The 24,237-nt window shown below is 37.0% G+C and overlaps 1 protein-coding gene across 1 annotated transcript in view; it reads right to left on the bottom strand.

Annotated features, from left to right (window-relative positions):
* Positions 1-2,904: 2,904 nt before the first annotated feature.
* Positions 2,905-24,237, bottom strand: part of LOC135702219 (uncharacterized) — a 386,684-nt gene continuing 365,351 nt past the window's right edge. The window contains exon 6 of the mRNA XM_065223252.1: positions 2,905-6,077. Within this exon, the coding sequence (XP_065079324.1) occupies positions 5,971-6,077 (107 nt within the window). The 3' untranslated portion in view covers positions 2,905-5,970. The remainder of the gene's footprint in view (positions 6,078-24,237) is intronic.

Raw genomic sequence — 24,237 nt, 5'->3', positions numbered from 1 at the left:
AAAATAAAAATTTCCTTCTTTTGGCCTTTGGGTTAAAAACGGCAAAAAAAAGGACATTTTTATGTTAAACAACTTCACCGAAGACACCGAACGTTTAAAACTAAAAACAAAATCACTAGACCTTTTGTATTGCTAAATTCACATCCTGGACCACTCTGTGCAGGTTACCATTGGTCACAAATCAATCTAGTTTTGCAATTGCAATAGCATGATTAAGTTTGTCGAAAGTTGCTGTCAAATCGATATAAATGACATTAGTTTAAGCTCGGTCAACCATGCTATCAGTTAGATCAGATGTGAGACATAGCAGATTGGTGGTAGTGGAACGATTTGACATGAAGATGCTGATCATCATTCAAAAAACAAAATGCTTGCAGTGAGAAAGTAGCGGTTCTATCATGACTAGTTCGAAAAACTTCGATACGGCGCTCAGCGAGCTAATTCCACGACAGTTGTTGACATCTCGTTTGCTTCCTTTTTTATGAACAGGAAATGTGAGTAAATTTCTAGCTTGAAGGAAGAGTACCACTGCTAAGTGAGAATTGGAACACATGAGAGAGTGGAGTCAATGGGTTATCGATGTTTTGACGTAGACTCCGTATTACGCGAAGGTACAAAAACTCAAATTGCGACCGTCACGAAAAGGTGTTAGTTTTTGAACGCTTATAACTTTGTCATTTATAGATGAAATTAAAATACAAGTCCACTAATCGAATGGAACTAGCTGTAAAAATCCAAGTCCACCAATCGAATGGAATTAACTGTAAAAATCCACTAACATAAACACTTTTCCAACATTCCGTTTTTTGAAAAATGTTCAAATTAAAAGTGATACTTTTGTCACTGTTCTCATAACATAGAAGTTTTCCCTAACCCACATGTCATAATCAAGTACCACTAAGGTGCGCATTGTTCTGCTTGAACTGTAAAGTTATCTAAGAGTGCTGCTGTCGCGCCACTGCTCATTTTTACATCGGACTACAATTCGTAACTATGATGTTTACTATCAAACCATTTAGCAGGTGGAGAACCCGTATGAGAGCTTTTGCTCTGATTTGGCAATTGAATAACTCAGGGAGGCCACTGAATTTAAGAAATATAATTCCCAGTTTTTCCAAGGTTCACCCAGGTGTCCAAAATATTTTCCCCGATTTCATATAAACGGCTAAACATGTTTGTGGTGGTGTTGAGTACTTGGCATTGATGAAGTCTGCAAGTAGTAGACGAAATACGCGTATCTTTTAAAAAGATAAGCAGTCATAATGAAATTTAAAGGAAATAAACCAACCCACTCAAAGCTCTTCATAAAGGGATTCTGTTAAGAGGTTCGACAAATTTAAAGGATTGATGTTTAGAAGGCCACAAAGCCTGGGTCATCAGGTTGAATAGAAATAAGTTGAGTGTTCAAGTGATAGAATGATCTTAGAAATTCCTCTAGAAAACAACGGATCAACGGAATTACATTTCAGATCTCGGATTAAGAATTTGTTTGAAGATTATATGAGACAATTTAAAAAAGGCAGTGTCAGTTTTTTACAATATTGAACTTTTCAAGATTTCAGACTACATAAGGAAAATGTAACATTTCAAATACGGCGTAATTTTGACGATCTCTGATTGAAAAAAATCGTTACTCTTTTAAATATGGAGAACATTTTAGGAATTTAACACTTTGAAGTATTGTCTAGAGAATTTTGATGAGATGGTCAAATGAGAATTGAGGAGAATTGTAGAGGAATAATTCTAAAGGGATTCTGAGAAGAAGTTCCATAAACATAACATTTTAAGGAGATGTCAAGCTGAAATCCAGAATTCGAAGGTAGTTCCGAATTCAGGGAAAGCAAATGAGAAGGAATTTCAGGATTTTAGGGAATTTGGAGGAGAATTCTATACGAATTAAACCTAGAAAAACTTAATGATGATAATGATAATTGCACCATGACTAAAATGATCACCTGCAGCTGACAATATTTAAAATGTTAATCAATCAAAAGATCAATCGATGATAGAGACATTTTTTGACGAGAGCTAATAATTCAAAAGGAGTTTTATTCTGAATAAATCTATATATTTGCAAAATATGTTCAAGGAAATTTCAAGGAAATTTCTAAGAGAAGTAATAAAATTTTATAGAGAATTTCCGAGAGCGTTTCAAATAGTTGAGTTCTCAGGGAAATTTGAGCATATTTCCAAAGATATTTGGGTTAGCGTACTAGGCTATTCTGAAGAAATTTCCAAGGGAATTCAAAGGAGGCTTTCAATTTTATCGTAAAGTAGTCGTCAACCCATAGAAATTTCCATATAAACTTTAAATGCTTTGTGCCAGGTCAGTTTCTTACTAAACGAGTTCAAATTTTGGAACGCTGATCAGGACCCAATTTGGAACCGTTTGGGCACTGTTTAGCAAAAATTTCAAATTTTACATACAGTGTATCTCAAAATTGGGCGTACATCTGTCCGTACATATCAGAAAAACAGGTGTACGAGCACAACTTAAGAAGATAGGTTTCTAAATTTTTGGCTGCTGGCTCATCAACCATTAATTGGTTATTGCAGGCATGGAAAATCATTTGTATTCATTTAGTGCATTCATTTACATTCATTTGCCCCTAACTTTTTTCATCAACAGAACTCCGCAAAATGATGTATGAAACTTTTGTAGGTTTTGTTATTAACTACAACATTTGTTAAAAACCCAAATCCGTATCTTTTATGCATGACGAACCAGAGCAAACTGAATCCACTACTGTTTTTCAGTGAATGTATTTTACATTTACTGAAAAACAGTAATGAGTTCTGCCTGCTCTAATTCGTGATGCATAAGAGATACAGATTTAGATTACTGGCAAAAGTTGTAGCTAATAACAAAACCTACAAAAGCTCCATACATCATTTTGTGGAATTCTGCTGATGAATAATGTTAGGGGCAAATGAATGTAAATGAATGCATGAAATGAATGTAAATGATTTCCCATGCCTGGTTATCGGTATAGTATTGAGATGAGTGTGTGAGAAGTTTAAGCTATTTAAAAAAAAACTAGATTTCCTCTAAAAAAACACACATTTTTATGAAATACAATGAGCCAAACTTATGGAAATTCAGCTCATCTGTAGTCATAATGAAGATCTTAAAAATGCCGCTAATTTTAATAAAATCCGCCTACTATGAAAAAAGTTGAAAATCGACCGTTTTACTGAAATTACTCAAACTTCATACATACTCTGCCAATAAAGTCCAAAACTATACTGATAAATCAATAACTAGTTGTGCAACCACAGCCAAGATTTCAAAAATCTATCCACTCACAGTCTTTCAAAAAATTTCCCATTCAGGTGTACGCTCAATTTTGAGATACACTGTAAGGCTGATGTCCAGTGAGGGTCGTTGACATTTTTAGAAGCGCCTCCTCCAAATTGTTCTGGTGGATGAAATAAGTGAAGTCCAATTAATCAAATTAGTAAAGATTTTGGGGCTGAATCTAAAATTGCGACCATCACGAAAAGATGTAAGGTTTTGAACGCTTATAACTTTGTCATTTATAGGTGAAAATAAAATCCAAATACACCAACCGATAGGAAATAACTCAAACAATCTGCTGCAATTATTGCTTTTCCAATTTTCTAAAAAAAAACAAATCGTCAAAATCTACAAATAAAAAGTGATAATTGCATCGCTATTTCAATGAAATAAACGTTCTCCCCAAATCAAGTCGTCATAATCGAGTACCATTTGGTTGCGCATCATTTTGCTTGAACCTGTAAACTATATATGAACTCTGCTGTCGTTCCTCCGCTCATTGAAGCTTCGGACGGCGTGGCAAGCAGAAGCAGGAGCAAATCAGGAAAAGGTGGAATTCCCTCTGTTTTGTTCCCAAGTTGAGAGAAAATTTGCATTTCATGTATGATGTACCTCTCACAGCTACCGAATGGTGTAAAACATGAACATTTAGAATTATGATCCTGCTTGCATGGACGAATTTTTGATTGCTTGAAGTAGCAAGTTATGATTAAATATTGAAATCAGGGTCACATGGACTAAGCTTTCTAATTTTGTGAAAGTAAAACTCTGAATATCAAATTTTCGATTATGCTGATGGTAAGAAAGTGAGGTGGCAATACCAAGTAACCAACAAGCATACTTAGAAATAATTCGACTAATAATGCGCCAAAGCCCTGTATTGATCGTATGTTAGCTTTATATAACAAAATCAATCCAAATTAGAGGGCTTATTGGCTACCTCCCAAATAACTATTTGGGTTTTATGAGGGTACTATAGACCATGATTTCGACTTGTAGAGTGCTTTAAAACCTCAATAAAGCTTGCATTGTGACTTGGGCTCGGATGTGCAATACGTGCTTGTGAACGAGTTCCCACCGGAGGTATCCCACTGAGATCAATCGTTTGGTTAAACGTGTTATCCATAACAAATGTTAAACGAAGTTGGGATGGGCATTGAAGTGTGCACGGGGAATATATTTTATAATGGAGGATTAAAGACAAGTGTTTCATATGCGGAAATATCCCTAACGGAAAGTCCAGAAACAGTCAGGAAAATAGCTAATAAGGGTGAGGAAATTGACATGTTAAGGAGAAGAAATGGAGTAAATTGAGGAAATAAGTTACTTCTACTGTAATTTAAATCAATATCAAGAAAAATACACAAGAAGATCACTAAACATCTCAACGTAGTCTACGTCAACCATGCGGTCGTGTCTTGTACACAACCCCACCATTTTTTTTAAAATAACCTTCAACTTTAGCTCCGATAACTTAAAATAAAGTTGATGGCAAGCTTGTCTCAAATCAGTTTTGAAAACTTCTTTACGACTTATTCCAGTCATAAACAAGTTGTTGCAACTTTTTGTAACGAGAGTGTGCTACTCGGGTTGGTTTAGACCATTCAGGGAAACTTTCTCGACCATCCTAACGCACATTTTATATCACACAAAACGGGTAAAACAAGATCTACAACTGTTTCAACTACTAAACCGAAGCTCTCTTTGGAGGCTCACTGATTCTCAAATTCAATTAGTTAATAACAATTAATCTACGTACGTACTTCTTTCACAACAATTGAAACACCGCCTTCATCGTCATCGTCGTCGTTACACTTCGTTTGTCTTGATGCTTGTTTCCTTTTTAAAAATAATATCCGGTACTCTTACAAGTGACACACTGACTTTCCTTAGGAAAAAATATTCGCTCTCTTTTGTTTACATTTCTGCCGCTGCTACTATCTAGTTACTAATAGTTTTCAAAGAACAATTTTCAGTTTTAGATTTTTCCTTGATAGTTTTAGCGCACACAATTAACATGGGTTCTACTATTTGCCATATTTTCGACCACTGGACATCGTGCTGCTTTTCTGTGTCCCTCAAACGGTTCGTTAGCCACGATGCCAACAATCGAAATTCTTGCCTGGCATCTATTATGATAATAAAATTAAACAATCAACAACAATTATCAGCATCCGTTTGTCGTAATAATTTGAACAACCAACAAATGGAAAGGGATGGTGGTGAATGCAATTATTTGCTGCCAATTTCCCTAGCCTCTGGACCACCACCACCATCACCACCACCATTTGCCATCATCGGTCATGGTTCTACCTGTTGGCGTCATTTTAATTGAATTTCCATGGAAATGGAGAATTTGCAAACTAATTAAAAATAATCGCCGAAAAAAATACGGCAACAATAACGGCATGGTGCACGCAAACGTTCGATCGAATTCCAATGCACCTACCAGAATGCTGATTGATCAATGATGGAAATGCTGATGGGAGGTGACCCCGCCATGGTCGTAACGATGAAATACCTATGTGCGTTGTTATTTCATTGTGTGGTCATCGCTGGCACCTGCTGCTGCTGCGACAGTTTACTGCCATTGACGGGTGGTACAGAAGAAGCAATAGACGAGGACCAGGCCAATCGACGGCAGAAGCAGGGATGAGAGTAAGCAAAAATCGTTATGGAATTTCGTCGCCGCCGATCATCCGGTTGTAGTCGGTGTAATTTTTGATCATCTTGGCTCTGTCGAGGGACTCCCGCATGAGTCGTTCGTTTTCCTGGCGAACTGCAGAGACAGAAAGAGAGAGAAAGAAATGAAGGGGAAATTGATTACTGTTGGGAATAATCTATCATCAATGCGTTCGTGCGTCGTATAGGAGGAGAAGGGGATGGTCTAATTAGTAACGCTGCTCATCACATGCGATGCATGGCTGTCAGATCCTGCTTAGCAGAACATTTTACGTTGGCAGCTTGGATTGATTGTAGTACATGTGCATTAGGGCGGTTCAATTTTGTTTTCTTCAGATTCTTGCCCTAACCGTTTGATTGAGCATAACAAATCAGCTAAATTGTTAGTGATTTAGGGGTAATAAGTTCCACTAACGAGATCTAAAGCGGCCCACTACACCGATCAATCAGTGAAGCGCAAACCGTTAAACTTGAAAATGTGAAAGTTAGAGAAAGGGACAACACCATTTGATTTGGAGAAGTGCTGGAAAAAATGTCAGATAAGTTTAACAGTACTACTGTGTAAGACATGATGGGAAGTATTCAGCGAAAAGTTCAAAAATTCATCCGAATAGCTGACAAATAATTCTTGCATTTTTCTCTTAAAGCTATATAAAAAACCTTGTATGTTATCTCCTCTTGGAGAAATGACTCATTTTATGCAAGAAAATTCTAAATGGTACAGATTTTACAATGATTTTCGAAGACGAATGTAAAAACAATAAATGTGTGAACACCGATTTCTTATTCCTTTATTTAACGTCGGTCTCTGTTCCGAAATCTAGTGCCAATCACTGACGGACATCGATTGCCATCCATTGAGGGCAATCGAATGTGCAGGAAGGTAGCTTCCACACCTGCATATGATATCGCACCCATTCAACAACACACATGGGCCGGGACCAACGGCTTTACTTCCCTTCCGAAAGAAGACGTGACCAGAGATTTTTATGTCTCAGAAAAATCCCACCGCCCTCGGCTGGAACCCATTGGGATGAGAAAGCAGTCACGCTTACCACTACACCACCGGCGCCGGTTTGAAAACCGATTTGAAATAGGGGAATTTACGTCTTCTCGTCAATCTAAGGAGCGACCGCACTTCTATTAGCATTTCCTCAGCGTCACGCACATATTTGTTTACATTTATCTGCTGATTACTTCTCTATCAATTCCAATCGACAGAACTGTCCAAACCTGTTTGGAAACGTTTTTACAACGCTTCAAACTTCTCAGGTCAGTGTAACTATTGTCGGCCACCTCTTTCTGGACGTAGGACTGCGTCTGTGGTTTCTATATGGGAGTACACTTTGTGAAAACCGAAAATGGAACATGTAACAAAATTATGAAAGATTTTGAACGTTAATAACTTCGATGCCCCTTGACCAATTTCAATAATTTTATCACCATTCGATCAGAAATATTTCTACGCATCTGTTGAATTGAAGACTTTATCATTTTTCAAAATGTCGCTATTGAAAATTGCACGAATGTGCAACTGTTGTTATCTTAATTAAAATTATCACCGGCTCCCTGCGAAAAGCGATTTCTCTAACACAGATTTCAAAATTTAATTCCATCCGGTCTCACCAAATGGTGTTTTTCAATCACCGCGTGGTGAGTGGTGGTATTCTCCAGTACACAACGAAAGGCTCCCCGGAAGCAGCTAACTGGCCTCAACCGCTAATCGGATTCAGTTCCAATCACCGTGTGTGGTCCGGTCGTCAGCATCAGCAGCAGCAGTGCTTTCGGCGCGTGGCGTTGAATATTGTTCTCCAGTACACAACGAAAGGCTGCCTGCAAGCAGCGAGCTGCAGCCAACACGAGCATCCACAGAAGGAGGAAGAAGCAGCACCGCTATTGATCGGAATCAGTAGCTCTTCGTGAGTCACTGTGGGCGATCTATGCAATGCGCGTCACCCTCATTCCAAACAACATACAGCTCACCAGCATCGTCCGTGTTTAACACCCTAATAGCTCAGCATTACTCAACCATCACGACAAAACGGTCCTTTTCAGGACCACCATATATTTGTAAAAGAGTATTTTTGGACATTTGTCAAGGTCATCAATCGGATGTCAGTTCCCATATCAAGATAGAGCTGGAATGAGGGCGTAACAGCTTTTATAAACAATGACTTCTTTCGATTATGTCTTGAAAGTCAAGGATCGCCCAGGCAAATCAACATCAAAATCAGGTAGGATAAGACTTCTTCTACCCGACGGTCATATTGGTTTACATTCTAGCTCTCTCTAGATATGTTTAAATCTAACATGCCATGCTCTTGAAGGCAATATTGGGGGTGCAATTTCAAAAACCAAAGTCGGTCGCGGCATGAAAGTGGTCTGATTTTGATCTAGAGATGATGGATTTTAATTTTTGATTCGCCAATCGATAGGAATTTTTTCTACACATTTGTTAAAATTACGGCTTTATCATTTTCTAAAATGTCACTATAGAAAATGATAATAAATAATGGTAGCTATGATAATTAAAATTATCACCGATTGCCTGCGAAAAGCGATTTCCCTAACACAGATTTCAAAGTTGAATTCCGTCCGGTGTCACCAAACGGTGTTTATTCCATAAGCGCGTGGTGAGTGGTGGCGTTCTCCAGTACATAACGAAAGGCTGCATGCAAGCAGCAAGCTGCAGCCAGAGAAGGAGGAAGAAGTCGCACCGCTATTGATCGGAATCAGTAGCTCTTCGTGAGTCGCTGTGGGTCATCTATGTCAAGCGCGTCATACTAAAGAGTATAAACAGAGAGAACCCCGCTCAAATTTCTATTCCTACACAAAACACAAGCTCCTGCTGCAGTTAATAAATAAGATTTATTATATAAGACCACGTAGTCCTACGTCCCCATTGCGTACAACCCCATAGGACTGTCCCGTGTAGTTTTTTTGGCAGCCTTTCCATTTGAACTGCGTGTTTACCAGCTGTTCTATTATCGGCTACTCGAAATCAGCCACATTTTGTAGAGCATATATTTCATTTAAAGAAAAATATAAGATAACGGGATTGCTCAGTCGTAAACTGAAATCAGATTGAAGCTGAAAGAGTAGGGAATCGTTTGAATACATTCAGCGAAGTGTTTTGAAGGGAAATACAGTGAAATTAATGTTTAAATTTTAATTGCCGAAAACAGCCGACGTTTAAAATATGTAACTTACTTAAAAAAAAAATCCCAAAATTTCGCTTTTTTGGCCTTGAAGGTAGGCCTAAATAACCTTTTTGAAGTTTATACACTAGCGTGCACAGGAATCTTCTTAAGGATGGGGCAATTTTTTTATATGGTGCATTTAATCTGGGGATGGGGAGTACTCCAAAGTATGTGTTGGATGGTATTGAACATGGTCGTCGCGTCTGTTTTCAACACCCGTCTCACACCCACGAATGTTTCCGTCGGCCGATCATTATCAATTTACGGGAAATAAATGTAATGTCGGTCTAATAGCCCCTAATTTGGGCCCATAGATAAATTCAGCAATCGACTCAATTTTCAATAGCGACCAAAAATATCAATTAATACCGTCCCAATGACGCATTCATCTAGATAAAATTAATAAATAGCAGACTTATACCCACTTTTCGATTAGGGAATCCAAAAGCATGTTCAACCTTTGTACAGTTGCGAAAAAGTCCATCCGCAGAATACCTTGAGGTTCTTTTCGAAATTTTTAGAACTCAATGAACTCTTTTGAAATTCTTCTCAGAAGTCCTCTGGAATTATTTTTAGAACTCTTCTTGACTTATACTCAGAACACCTTGGAACTGAAATTCCCTTAGAGTTTCAGAAAAATTTCCTCAGTATTGTCCAGAAAGTATTCCCGGAATGAGCTAGAAATTATCGGTACTCCCTTGAAATTTTCCTCAAAATCCCTTTGGAATTTCACTCAAAATCTTATTTTTCTCGGTATTCTTTTCGGAATTATCTTGGAACTATCTGTAGGATTCACTAGAAATTATTCGCAGAATTTTCATGGAATACTCCCCAGAAATCCTTTGGAACTGTCCTCAGAATTCAATATCCTTAAGGTTCTTCTCGGATTTTTTTTTAGAACTCTCCTAAGAGCTCTTTTGAAATTCTTCTCAGAAGTCCACTGGAATTATATTTAGAACTCTTCATGTTTTTTCTCAGAACACCTTAAAACTGAAATTCGTTTAGAGTTTCAGAATTTTTTCCCGAAATGAGCTTGAGATTATCCTAGGAATTCGCTTGAAATTTGGCTAAAAACCTCTTTGGTGTTTCACTCCAAATTTTATTTTCTCGGTATTCTTTTCGAAATTATCTTGAAACTATCTGCAGGATGCACTACAAATTATCCCCAGAATTTTTTTTTTGAACTCTGCCCAGAAATATTTTAGAACTGTCCTAAAAATTCAATATCCTTGAGGTTCTTCTCGGAATATTTTAGACCTTTTTTCAGAACACCTTGGAACAGAAATTCCCCTAAAGTTTCAGAAGAACTTCCTCTGTATTCTCCATAAATTCTTCCCAAAATGAGCTTGAAATTATCCTCGGAATCTCCTTGAAATTTTCTCCAACATACCTTTGTAATTTTATTCAAAATTTGATTCTCTAGGTATTCTTTTCGAAATTATCTTGGAACTATCTGCAAGATTCACTAGAAATCATTCGCAGAATTTTCATGGAATCGTCCCCAGAAATCTTTTTTTTTGGAACAATCCTCAGAATTCAATACCCTTGAGGTTCTTCACGGAGTCAAGTTTAAGTTGTCCACCAAAACGTTGTAGTTTTTCTACTAGAAATGTTCAATAAAGCTTGCCCCTTCATTCTCCAGAACTGTGAAATTTTTACATCAGGAATTTTCAATTCAGCTTGCCTCTCCATGCAGCAGATTGTTGCAAATCTTACACCAGAAATTATCAATACAAACTTGCCCCCATAAAATTTTACACCAGAAGATTTAAATTGATCGGAACGATGCACATTTTCCACCGTTGATGTTCAATAAAAAATGCTTCGAATCTTCTGATCGATGCAGATTTCCTATTTCCACCAGACATTTTCAATATATCTTGCTTCTCCTATCATCAGAATGTTGCAGGTTTGCCACCAAATAAAGCTTGCCCCTATTTTCAGATTTTTCATCAAAATTTTTCAGTAAAGCAGCTTCCCTTCAATCATCAGAATGGTGCAAATTTTACTCCAGAAATTATTATTAAAGTATGTTTCTCTATTCAGCAGAAGGATGCAAATTTTAGACCAAAAATTTTCCGAAAGGCTTACCCATCCGTTCATTGTTGTGGTGCAGATTTTCCACCAGATATTTTCAAAATATATTAATATGTATTAAATAAAGCTTGTGCCTTCATTTACCAGACCAGTGCAAGTTTTCTACCAAAAATTTTCTGTTCATTTCATTTATCAGAGCGATGCAAATTTTGCACCAGAATTTTTCAATAAATCATGCTCCTCCATTCATCAGAACGGTGCACCAAAAATTGTCAGTGAAGTTTGTTTCACTGTTGTGCAAATTTTCCACCATAAATTTCATAAATTTCACCAGAAAAATGAATAAACCTTGCTTCTTATTTTTTTCAGTGAAATATTTGTAAATTATTGAAAATATATTGATTTTCTAACCAAATTTGTTTTAAATTTTCATGCAAATGTTAAATAAGTAGTGCATATTTCCAACCTTTGACTCAACATTTGTAAAACAATTCAATTTTTGTGCTTCCACCTTTTTAAATTCTACCCCACCAAAAAGCGTGCTTAGGCAGAAGAGGGTTAAAACATAGTTTGATTAATCCACCTATGGTGAGATCTGACCCTCTTACTAATAGAAATTCCTATAGCTTATATGATGTGCGGTGATAGATGAATGCTCATGTGATTTTAGATATCGCATGATCAATTTTCACCCTATTCGGAAGCTGACCACTTTCTTGTGGGTACCTGGAATATCGCCGTATGTGGCCAGTGTGGTCCTGGACACTCTAAATATTCACACTTAAGCATTCAGAGCTCTTTTGTCTGACATTAATTGTTTCATAAATCCAGATGTGTTTCATATGCTTTTGTCTTACAACATGCAACAATAGATGTAGCGTAATTCCCAAACTAGCATTTTTTTCAATATAGCACAAATGCAACCTCATTGTTTCCCGGAAGAGAGTTCTCACTTGATCCAATAAATCATCTTCCCCGTGAACAGTTGTTTAATAAACTTTTCCGTTGAACCGCCATTCTTGCCTGCCCTTGAAATATGTAATCAAATCTCCAGCTGATCTATTAATACAACGACTGTTTATTGCGGAATGCCATTCATTCGAAAACACGCACCATCATCGGTTGGGGACGGGTGAGTGGTATCCTCGTTCACCAAAAACACTATAATATTGGGTTTATGCATCACCACTGCATGGGGTCCTAACGCAAAGCAACCACACTGAACAGTTGGTGTCCCGACTGGGGCTGGTCCATTGCGGTGCCAGTGCCGGTCAGACCAGAGCAATGAGTGGGTTAGTGTGTGGCACATGAATACATTCCTGCTGCACGTTGTGTAAAGGGTGATTCTCCATCATCCGCTTGACTGTCCGACGATCGAGATTAGACGAAAAGGCGCTTTCACGGAGTCGCATTATAACAACCATACAGATGTGTAACTGAGTAGCAGTCCAATCCGGACTTAATGATTTAATCCTTGCCATTCACCGAATGAACGAACGAACTAACGAACCGACTGCCAGCTGACGCTGTGTTGATGGAGACGATGGACGCGGGAAGCGTTGAAGCGCTCATCACCGCATTGTCGTCGTCGTCGTCGTCAGTTGGTTGGTTGTAAATTTCTATCACACATTGAGTGCAGAGTCGATGTTTATTAGAGTCCCGCAATGAGAAAATGCTGCAAACATGCAACGCGGTTGTTGATGGCAACCACATTTTTTACGTTTGCATCAAGTGACTTTGATTCAGAAGTGATAAATTTTATGTCGGTAGCGAAGCATCTGGTGGATACTATCATCAACAGGATATGACATTATTCTAATTTTCGTTCAAATCGTATATTTCACACATTTTTTTTTGTATGGAAAAACGATTCGATCGAAAACGAGAATATGAGTGCATGTTTATTTATTTTGCTCGTTTGACAGTTCCATTGGTACTGCTGACTTCGCTCTTTGCGGGACTCTAATTGACATCGACTCTGATTGAGTGAGCCCCTTTTTCCGCGTGAGTGAAGCCCTATGGAGGGCATCATCGGGGTGACTGCATGTGTATAGTCGGTAGGCGGAAAAACGGATAATAAGTGTAAATCTGATTTCGCGCGCAATTACCACCGCATGCGGTGGGTGCCAGAAAGCACCGATTTCAAGCACACTTTGTGTTACGCTTTTGAATGTTAATTCATTTAGGGTCATACTGTTTATTGCGCTTGGCATCGGAGTGTGTGTGTGTGTGTGTTGTGTGGAATGGTGTGGTATAAGGTTCTGAGGGTTTAAATGGAATTCAAGAGATAATTAAGTTTGGGTTGAAAGCTCAAGCCGATGCATAAAGTTTATACCGCGTATCTTTTGTAGTTATAGTTCGCTTTTAAAATAAAGATTTTGAGTGTTAAGCAACTAAACTATTTGGTGTTTTCTAACATGTTTTCAGATCAGGACTTTGAAGTTAGGGAAAATTTTCCGATTCCGACTTTTTAAAATAGGTCTATCGACCGATCGCACCAAATGATTATTTTTACTTTATCAAACGACATTCGAGACTGACGAAGCTTCCCCCTAACAACAATTAAATTTAAAAAATTAATAAAACAAGAATAAGCCAGATATACTGAAACTTCATATCTGAATCATTATTCATTATTCTTTAGCATAGGATCCACTTTCATGCTTCTCAACTACGGTTTTTGACTTAAAAAATAAGCAAAATTTATTACATTCTATGTTAGTTGCATTTCCTTTCATCCTCCGCAGCAAATAGCACAGAGAATGATATAAGTTGGCCATGCAGACGATGCAATGATTTTTTTTATCTTTTTTATTTCGTGTTCTGTCTACGCTTTTGTCTATGCCACCAAGCTTTTTATTTATAACGAAGTAAAATAACGCACACTTCGATTCTCTCCAATTCCCGTTCAGCAGTAAAAGCATGCGAAATCAAATTATCGTACTATGAGCAGTGGTGTAAGCGGTCACAGTATTCGTCGTATTTTCTGCGATGATCCGTTGCCTTTCCTTCTGACTTTCGCAACACAAGCTATCAAAATACAGTACCAAACTAAAATGTCATATGACATGGCTCTCATACGACAGAAGAATGTTTCGCTTCCGTGTTGGTTTTTTCTCGTTATGAAAGCTGCTCATGCCGTGCTTATTACAATTAGGTATCAATATAATGTGCATCGATAAGCAAAAGGAAACATTGCTGATCAAAAATAGTTGAAATATACACAAAATAGAAGAATTAGAACGAAATGACACTATCGATATGATAGTAATTTGATAGTTTTCCTTATACGCGAATGTTGTTCTACCGCTCCTGCAGTGCGAGAGGGGTGATGATAGAGCATGAGTGTCCAACAAAAAACGACTATAGCCCACGACTATGAAGTGAATGTAGTAAAAAGCAATGAACGTTTACACCTCTGACTAACATAACATTCGTGTTTCGTTCGAGTCTAAGCGGCAACCTTTTCGTCATAATTAATTTCTCTCACTTATAGAGTTCACAATTTTCGGCTTCCAATTTGTTTTGCATTGAACCGCAGTTCGCTATATCTCATCCTCCGTTCATGCGATCTCGACCAACATCCTCGGATAATAAATCCCACATAATTGAAAACAAATCTTGCATCTCCCGCATTTAAGCAAGTATTTAAATTTAAATATAAAATGATTAAACCACAAACAAAAAAGTTCAACGCAATAAAATAACAAATGTAGGATTAATAGACCTCTACAATAGGCTTCACATTTCACTCATGGAAACAGATTCCAAGAAGGAATCAAACACCTAAACTAAAATCAAAACTTTTTTTTTAAATTAAGATTGACTCTGAAACATGTATTTTTCCAGAAAAGATGTTTGGGTTTATGAAAAAATAAGAAGGGCCCAAAAATGTAAACAATGCTCACTTCATTAAGAGGTACACGATCTTTGAACACCAGAAAATCAGCTCGACACATTTTCTTCAAAATGATCTATCTCGGATCCTATTTAGCCATTTTCTAATATTGTTATACCGTTAAAAATGTTATTTCCTCAACTGGTCATGAACATGTTGATTAGACTGATGCAAAATTTGAAATTTTTGCTCCACAGTGCTCAAACGGTTTAAAATTGGGCCCTGATTAGGCTCCCAAAACTTGAACTCTTTTAGTGAGAAACTGACTTGGCACAAACTATTTGAAGTTTATATGGAAATTACTATGGGGAAACAAAACATTTCGTTCATTGTCTTCTAGCTTTTTTAAATATTGTACTGTTAACAAATTCTATTGATAATCTTATGGAAATTTTTATCAGCTACAACTTTGCAGAAAATCGATTTTCAGCCAAACGTCATATTAAAAAGTTATTAATTGTTTAAGAGATTGATAATCTTATGGCAAGATTAAGCAACTGTCTTGTGGGCAACAGTGTATTCTGCAGTGTGACATAGTAGCCATGATTTTTGCTGGGGGGGGGGGGGGGGGGGGAGGGGAACGTGCTGTCAAATCAGCCTACTGATCATTCTTGTATGAAACTGGTTCCAAACGTAAACAAACGCTGTAGGTTTCTTATGGCTTGTTTACGTTTGGAACCAGCTATGCGAGGTAGGCGACGATTGTTCGTATTTGACAGCCACCTCCCCCCCCCTTGGATTTTTATCCTCTATTCTACGTGCCATAAACACCAATGTTACCTGCTGAATAGATGATTGAGCATAATAATAAGACATCAGTGACTTGAAAGATTAATAATTTTTGCTCCTTACATTTGATCGAAAAGTGGTCTTGAACAAAGTTGTAGATCAGAAAATTTTCAACAAGCTCAGCTATCATTTTCTAAAGTAGAGGGAACTGATGAATTTTGAGATAGATATGAACCGAAATTATAGTTTCTTCATAGTAATTCCCATATAAACTTCAAATGGTTTGTGCCAAGTCAGTTTCTCACTAAATGAGTTCAAATTTTGAGAGGCTAATAAGGACCCAATTTGGAACCGTTTGAGCACTGTGGAGCGAAAATTTCAAATTTTTCATCAGTCTAATGTTCATCACGCTACATGTTTTTGCCATTGCACCGTAAAATCCACATTATTTGTTTTATCAAATTTTTCTAAAGTCCAGTAGTCTTTCAGTAGTGAAATTAAAAATTCGACTATGTAGCATTCTACTTGATATTTTTATTAGCTTTAACTCGCTAAACCGGCTTGTCTACTGACTCGATGAAAAATTAACTAACATTCGTACTAAATACCATGTAACATGACCACTTAAACTACAAGAAAGGGGAACTAATATCCTTTTCGACAAGATAAAAACGTCCGAAATCCGTTAAAAATTTTCAAAGAAATTACAAAAATAGTGAACTTTTTTATTTTGGTTTGGTGCACGAAGAGTTAAAATGTATGTGAAGGACTTGATAAAAAAATTGTTATTAATTTTCTATTTAGCAGTTAAAAACAGATGTTTTGAAAATGAATTAAATGACATGCAGAAGATTGTTATGCACAAGGTTATTAAACACAAATTTAAAATTCGCTTTATTTATTATAGCGTTCTGATTCATATTTCAGACAGTGTAAAATTATATCCCATGATATAAAGATTACAAATGTATCACGCTTGTAGCTTTAGTCGCCCCTCGGTTTTACAACATTTTTTATAGATATAACTCGTATATCCACAAAGTGTCCGAAATTTGAATATTGGCAGCATATAGTGAAATATCGCTTATTCTCGAAACTATTTTTATATTCTCATTAAAATAACATCAAATATTATAAATTAACATTATGGTTCTCTCTTTTATTATCCCCAAGACACGATTTTTCCCGACACTAGCGGCTCTAGTGACGCGAAAGGTGACTAGTACACTGTAAATAGAGCGTAACAAGGCTATTAAAAACAACTCACAGTTGAGTAAAATTTTACTCGCACGGTAAGAAAAAAATACCCAAAATAATATTTAATTAATTAAAATTTCAAATCATTGCTCGCTCAATTGAAGGATACTTAAGCAATATATGGAAGAAAATCAACTAAATAAAGTGTTACCATTAATGGGGGGGAAGTTCACTGGTCCGATTTGATTTGATTTGGTTCTGATTTTTCTAAATTTTCTATCAAAAATCTATAAAAATGACATATTTCTATCTTTTTGAAGAAAATTTGCGTGCAAAAACCTTTTTTGTAAGTCATTGTGGCATCAAGTTGGACTCAAAAAACCACAAATCATAAACTTTTACAGTTTGTTGGAAATGCTATCTAACATGAAGCTTTAGTGTGATAGATAGCATTTCCAACTAACTCTGAAAATTGCAAACTTTTCGTATGAAGTAACATTAAAACACTTTGAATGTATCAACTTTTATATTTTGCTGAAGGTCCAATATTTTTTTTTTCATAATGAGATAGAAAAAAAACTTTTACATGTAAATTTTTTCTAGAATCGAAGGGAGTTAGTTAGTTAGTTAGTTATATAGTTAGAAAAATAAAGACGTGCCGAATAGAATATGTTTGGGGCGGTAAACTTCCCCTTAAGCCCGTTGTTTGAAACACTTGTCTTAAGGGTCCGAAGTATAAATCAGAACGGTACATTTTTCTTTTGAATTCTATTTCGGATGAATACCACATATAGCGGTGCCGGTGGTGTAGTGGTAAGCGTGATTACCTCTCACCCCAGCAGGCCTGGGTTCAATCCCAGTCGGCGCCGCCAGGATGTTCTGAGGCATAACATCTCTGATCACGCCTTCCTTCGGAAGGGAAGTAAAGCCGTTGGTCCCCGGTTCATGAGTTGATGGGTCGATAGGTAGGGTCCAGGTGTAGGAGCTGCTTTCCTGGCGTCGGTAGCATTGGTGCTCAGCACGGAAAACAAGATCGACGGAAAACAAATCCAAGAAAAAAAAGGATACCACATAAATTCTGAAAAGAGTTTTAAAGAAGTTTCGAGAGATTCCTTCAAAAGTATTTAAATTTTAAGAATACTTGCAAAGAAATCAAAGAGAGTCCCAAGAAAATAAAAACAAATCTCAATAACTTATGGTAATTCTGGAGTCTACACACTTAGAAAAACCCAATTTTACACGTGACGGAATCCATCTATGACATAAAGGATGAGACGGAAACAAACATATCATGTAATATTAAGTACTCCGAGACTCGACGAAAAGTACTTCTGATTGAATGGAATTTTGCATTTGTTATGACTCAATTTTATGTCAAAATTGACGCTCGTATATGTCAGTCGCAGAACACCTAAATTTACATGATTTTTTTTTCTAAGTGTGTATATAAGGAAAAGGTAAGGATTATTTAACTGTTAATTTTAAATTAACATAGGTCTACTTTCTGGAATTGACTAGTTTCCCGGTGATTCAGGATATCCCAAGGACCGTTTTCTGGCCACTTGGTTGCAAAATCGATATTGTAATGGTATATTTTTTCTATGCTCATGATTGCATGAAAAAATCGCGCTGCTCTAGGACTACTTTTAGCAATTGACCGTTTTCAAGATCAATCCGTATGTCCTCAGAGCCACCTTTCACGGGTTTTATCGTTCCGATTGGCCACTCACAATTCCAATCGGTTCTTTGTCTGTTCCGGTTGAAAGTAGATAGTCATACCTTTCCAGTAGTGGCTCAATCTTAAGATAAGGTAACCAAATTGCCGAAAACCAGTTATGTCAACATGAATCGACACACATTTTGCTCGGGACTTTTCCGGATTTTTTTTATTCCATCTGGCTAACCACAGGTCCAATTGAATGTCTATCTATTGCAAGCAAAAGTAGATAGCCATACCTTTTGAATGATGGGTGAATCATATCAATTGGTCATTGCATTGCTGAGAACCAGCCATGTCAACATGCATCGACACGCATTTTGCAGCCTTGGGGTTATGTCAGTTAAAAGTATAAGAATTTTAGCATTTTTTTGTGAATTACATAAATAGTTCAGAGCCATTTAGAAAACTTTAAAAAAATGCAAGACTACAGCAAAGATTAGAGAACTTCAAAACAGTTCCATTAGTTTCAGACAGCTGCAAAAACTTTAAAAATGTTCCGAGATCATCCGGGTGGTAGTTCGGGCAACTCATGGGAAGTTTAGAGTGATTAAGGGCAATGTTATTAACATGAGAGAAGTTTAGAGTACTTTGAAGGAAGATCAGATAACTTTACAGAAGTTACATAAATTTCAAGAAGTTGCAGGAACTTGAAGAAGTTCTGAGGAACAATTGAAAATCCCAATAGGATGTTCCGATAACTAGAACATTGCATGATCATCAGGAAAGTTCCATAAACTCCAGGATGATTTTCAGGCAAAAACTCCAGGGAAGTTCAGATAAGTTCAAAGAAGCTTAGGGATTTTGAAGAAAGAAGAGAGGAAAGTCCAGATCGTTAAGGTAGTTAGATTAACTCCAGGATAGCTCCTTTTTTGGGAAGTCTATTCTTTCAGGGTAGTTGTAAGATCTTGTTCCTATATATTTCAATAACATTTTTAGAACTTCAGTGAAAGTATTGGAATTGTGTAAATTATTTGGATTAAGGAAAATTTCTGTAAAATTAACCATAGAGAAGCCTTAAAATTTCAGGGAACTTCAAAGATCTCCAAAAAGTTGAAAATATTAGGGAGCCTCACATAAGTCCAGGAAAATTGAAAGAAGTTCGGAGAATTTCTGTTAAATTACAGGTACTACAGAGAAATTAAAAAAATTGCAGAAAAAATACGGGAACGTTAGGGAAGATTAATGAATACTTGGAAAATCGCGGCAACTTAAGTAAACTTTGGGAACTTTAGGAAAATCCAAAAAAAAAAATAGAAGATTTTAATGAAAATTCCATAAGCACACTTTAGGGAAGTTCAAAGAAGTTCAATACATTTCCATTAACCTCAGGAAAATTGTGAAAACTTTACAGTAGTTCTGTGGAATTCAGGGAAGTCCAGGGATCTTCAAGACAGAGCTGGTAAATATCACGGTCGTCATGTCACATTGAGAAAAAAGGTCCTCTCACTATCACGAGACGAAACTACCTATCATTAGCTTTCTTGTCATCAACATTTCTAACTGATTTATAAGAATTTAAGCAAGCAACCGTATGTAATCGGTAGGGTGAATATATTATTAATATTTCCTCGGTAAAAGTAACTTTAAAAGCAATAAATGAGCTTGTAATTATGATGATTACAACACTGTCACGTTCTGTTATGACAAAAAATTCGATGAGATTTTGAAGAAAATCTCTATCATCGTTTTTTCATCCGATAATAGTGACAGAAGTATCTCTGTAAATATCGCGTGAGATCTCTCATTGAAAATAACATTTGCCAGCCCTGCTTCAGGGATATGGAAAGAATTTCAGAGAATTCCAGAGAGCATCGAAAAGTTGACAGAAAATCCCAAAAGCCTAAAGGGAAGTTCCAAGAATATCCAGAAAATTACGGGATCTTGAAGTCCGATCAATGAAAATTTGGAAGATATTGGGAATTCTAGAGAACTGTATCTAAATTATATTTATGTTAAGATTACAATTATGGACTCTCGTGAAAGGGGGCACATGCATTCAAGGTGATCAGGGGCGCACATATGGTAACTCAGCTAGTAATCAGCTCTTAATTTACCATGACAACACTATCCAAAATATTCGACATAGAAATCCTACAAGATCCAAAATTGCTGAATTTTAACGAAAATGTGAATCATTGCCCAAAACAAGCAATTACGCAAAGTTTCTTACAAATTGGAGAAGGTCGATTCAAAGTTTACATTTTTTTTTCCTGAAAATGCTCTATTTAAGGCTTTTGGTCTGATTTGGAATTCTAGCACAATTTTGTCGTTTATCTATTTTAACATATATAAAAAAAGAAAAAGCATTTGTTATTTCCATTTAATTCCACTACACACTTAGATTTTTTTCCCGAGATTGGCACCACCGAGCAAGCTCGGCATTAATTTTTACTGAGATCTCAGCAAAATTTATGTTTGTTAACTGAATCTCGGCAAAATTTTCACTGAGATCCAGCAAAATAGAATGCCAAGCTGCTCGGTGGTGCCCATCTCGGCAAAAAAATGTAAGTGTGTAGGTACACAGGTATTCCGCAATTGACGCCCACAATCATCACAATTCACGATATTTTAACTTGTTGGTCATTTGGGCAATTTTGGTGTATTTAAGATCTTTTAATGCCATTCTGCTTTTGAAATTTTAATGATTTTTTTTTATTTATTATAGTCGTTTGATCACTGTTGGGTCATGCGGGACTTGTCCGGGGATGAGATTTAAACTCGTGACTTTGGCGTGAGAGGTATGGATGTTAACCACAACTTATGGAATTTCTCAAAGTGGGTCACAATTGACCAAAGGTTGGGAACCGCTGTGCTAAAGTTATTTCACAGCAAAGTTGTAAATGCTTACTTTGCATGACATACTTTGACGTAGGATTTCGTCTTTTGGCAACATATTGGGGGTGCAATTTGTAAAATCAAAAATCGATCGCGTTACACAAAGTGGTCAGACTTTGACCATTTATAACTCTGTCAATAGCGGATTGATTTTAATTCTAAACAAGCCAATTAATTGGAAATTTTTCTACAAATCTGTTTAATGAACACTTTATAAATGTTCAATAGGTCATTATTGAAAATTATACAAATGTCCAACTGTTGCAATGGTGATCAAAATTATCACCGATTGTCAGCAAAAAGCGCTTTCCCTAACACATATTTCAAAATCGGAATCCATCCGGTCTCGCCGAACGGTGCTTATTTGTTGTCATCAGCAGCAGCAGCAGTAGTGCTTTCGGTGAGTGGCGTTGTACATTGTTCTCCGGTACAAAACGAAAGGCTCCCCGCAAGCAGTTAGCTAACAAGGCTGCCCACAAGATCCCTCGATTCACTGAAGAAGAAGGAAGCCACACCGCTACTGATCGGCTTCAGTTGCTCGTCGTGAGCCGCTGTGGACCATTTACGCCAAACGTCTCACCCTCGTTCCAATCACCATACAGCTCGCCAGCCTCATCCCTGTTCCCTAATAGCTCAGCACTACTCAACAATCACGACAAAACGGTTCTTTTCAGGACCACTATACATGATTGTTGCTTAAGAGTTAATTCTAATTGAACGTTCGCTCGCCTTGCTGTCAGCCACTTAACCCCAAAGCTCTTTAATGTACCAGTTACCAAACGTTTGTGGTCAAATGAGTAATGACCGAATACCACATGACCTTGTCAATTAACCAGAGACACTTCAAAATTACGGTAAGATTTTCTCCAGGACGCTAGAAAAAAGCAAACACATCTCGAAATTTTATGATTGATCGCGAATATCTCGCGATGGGAAAATTTTAGCAAGAAATTTTTCCAGTAAATTTTCGTTTTTTTTATCTATAAATTCCATGCCTTTTGTACACGAAAATGCGTTATTTTGTCATTAGAAAACGAGGCGTTTCCGTGATGGGAAAGAGTAGTGTTCCTAACAGAGTCACCGAATATTAATACCAAGCACGTAATCCTACGTCAAATCTACGGTCGTGTCTTACATTTTTACATAATTTCGTAATAATTACATTACATCATCAGAGAGGGACAATATATCAGGACCAACAATTTAAAAGGGGCTATCAGCTTTTGCAAACACAACGGCCTTCAACGTTTCGTCGCAAAACCTATGCTGCCAACAGCATCGTGTTGGACACTTTTTAATTGTTGGTCCAGATATTTAAACCTGCGTGGGTCATTTTCTGTCATTTCCACGGTTTTACGGGAAACTTGATATGTAAACCACCTCAAATGCATTGCAACCTTAATTCAAAGGAAAAGAAAACTTTGTTAATAGCTAGGCAATTTTAAACGATTTCAAAGGTTTTGGAAGTCCTGTGAACCTCCGTCCCTAGTGGAACACTTATTACGAACCGGTTGAGGCAACTGCTAATAGGAACCATTTTAATCACAATCAAGTTGCTACAACTTTGTGTTACAGATGTGTGCTATTTGGGGTGAATCTATCTTGAAATTATCCAGAATTTGTGAGTGTGAGAAATTCCCTTTTTTTTATTGGTTATTTGAGGTACCTTCAATTGTGTTTAGGTTCTCTGGACATATTTAAAGCACTGAAATTCCTTAAATTTCCAGCATTTTCATGATTACTTCTTCTTCTTCTGCGTCTTATTCTTCTTCTTCATATTTCAAGCTTATTGCTTATCGCATATTAGCTTATTGTGTGCTCTCAATTTAGTGTTCTAGATGCACTTCCATAGTTATTAATTGTGAGTTTTCGATGCCTGTGCCATTTTTGCATTAGTAGTATAATTATGTGACAATAACAATTATACTTCATCGGGGGCGACCTCGGCGTAGTGGTTAGCATCCATACCTCTCACGCTGAAGTCATGAGTTCAAATCTCATCCCCGGACAAGTCACGAATGACCCAAGAGCGTTAAAGTGCTTTATGCTCAGGGAAGTTTAGCAATTTTCTAACCCAAAAAATTCCTAGACCGGACCGGGATTTGAACCCAGCTACCTCCAGCACGGTCTTGCTTTGTAGCTGCGCCCTTACCGACTGAGCTAAGGGAGGCCCCTATATTTTCATGATTAACTAAATTTTTTTGATGTTCTCTAAACTTCATTGAATACTCCTTAACTACGATATGGTTGATTTGACCATACCTAACATTACTCTAAGCTTCCCTAGCGTTCCTTTAAGCACTTCCGAAGAGTTTTTCTGAGGTCCCTAAATTAGGTTTAAGGTTTTCCCTGAGTCTTACTGAAATTATCTAAACTACATTGAAGTTCCTTGTACTTCTCTAAATTTTCCTGAATTTCTCTAAAGTACAGTGATCTTCTTTGAAATTCAGGAAATTTGTTTAAAATTTGCAATACTTCCCTGGAGTGCATTAAAGTTTTATGAAACTCTCTGAGCTTGTCAGAGCAATTCTGAGAAAATCAGAGAAATCCTGAGATAATCAGGGATATACTAAAAAGAAGAAATTGCAATGATTGAAGAACTTCTGAGAGGTTTGATGAACTGCAGATAGGTTCAGTGAGC

The sequence above is a fragment of the Ochlerotatus camptorhynchus genome, unplaced genomic scaffold (assembly GCF_037179485.1).
Source record: "Ochlerotatus camptorhynchus isolate MF236.1 unplaced genomic scaffold, CSIRO-AGI_Acam_v1.1 ptg000188l, whole genome shotgun sequence".
Taxonomy (NCBI): Eukaryota; Metazoa; Arthropoda; class Insecta; order Diptera; family Culicidae; genus Ochlerotatus; species Ochlerotatus camptorhynchus.
Note: the sequence above shows the minus strand (reverse complement) of the source record. Positions and strands in the feature narration are given on the sequence as shown.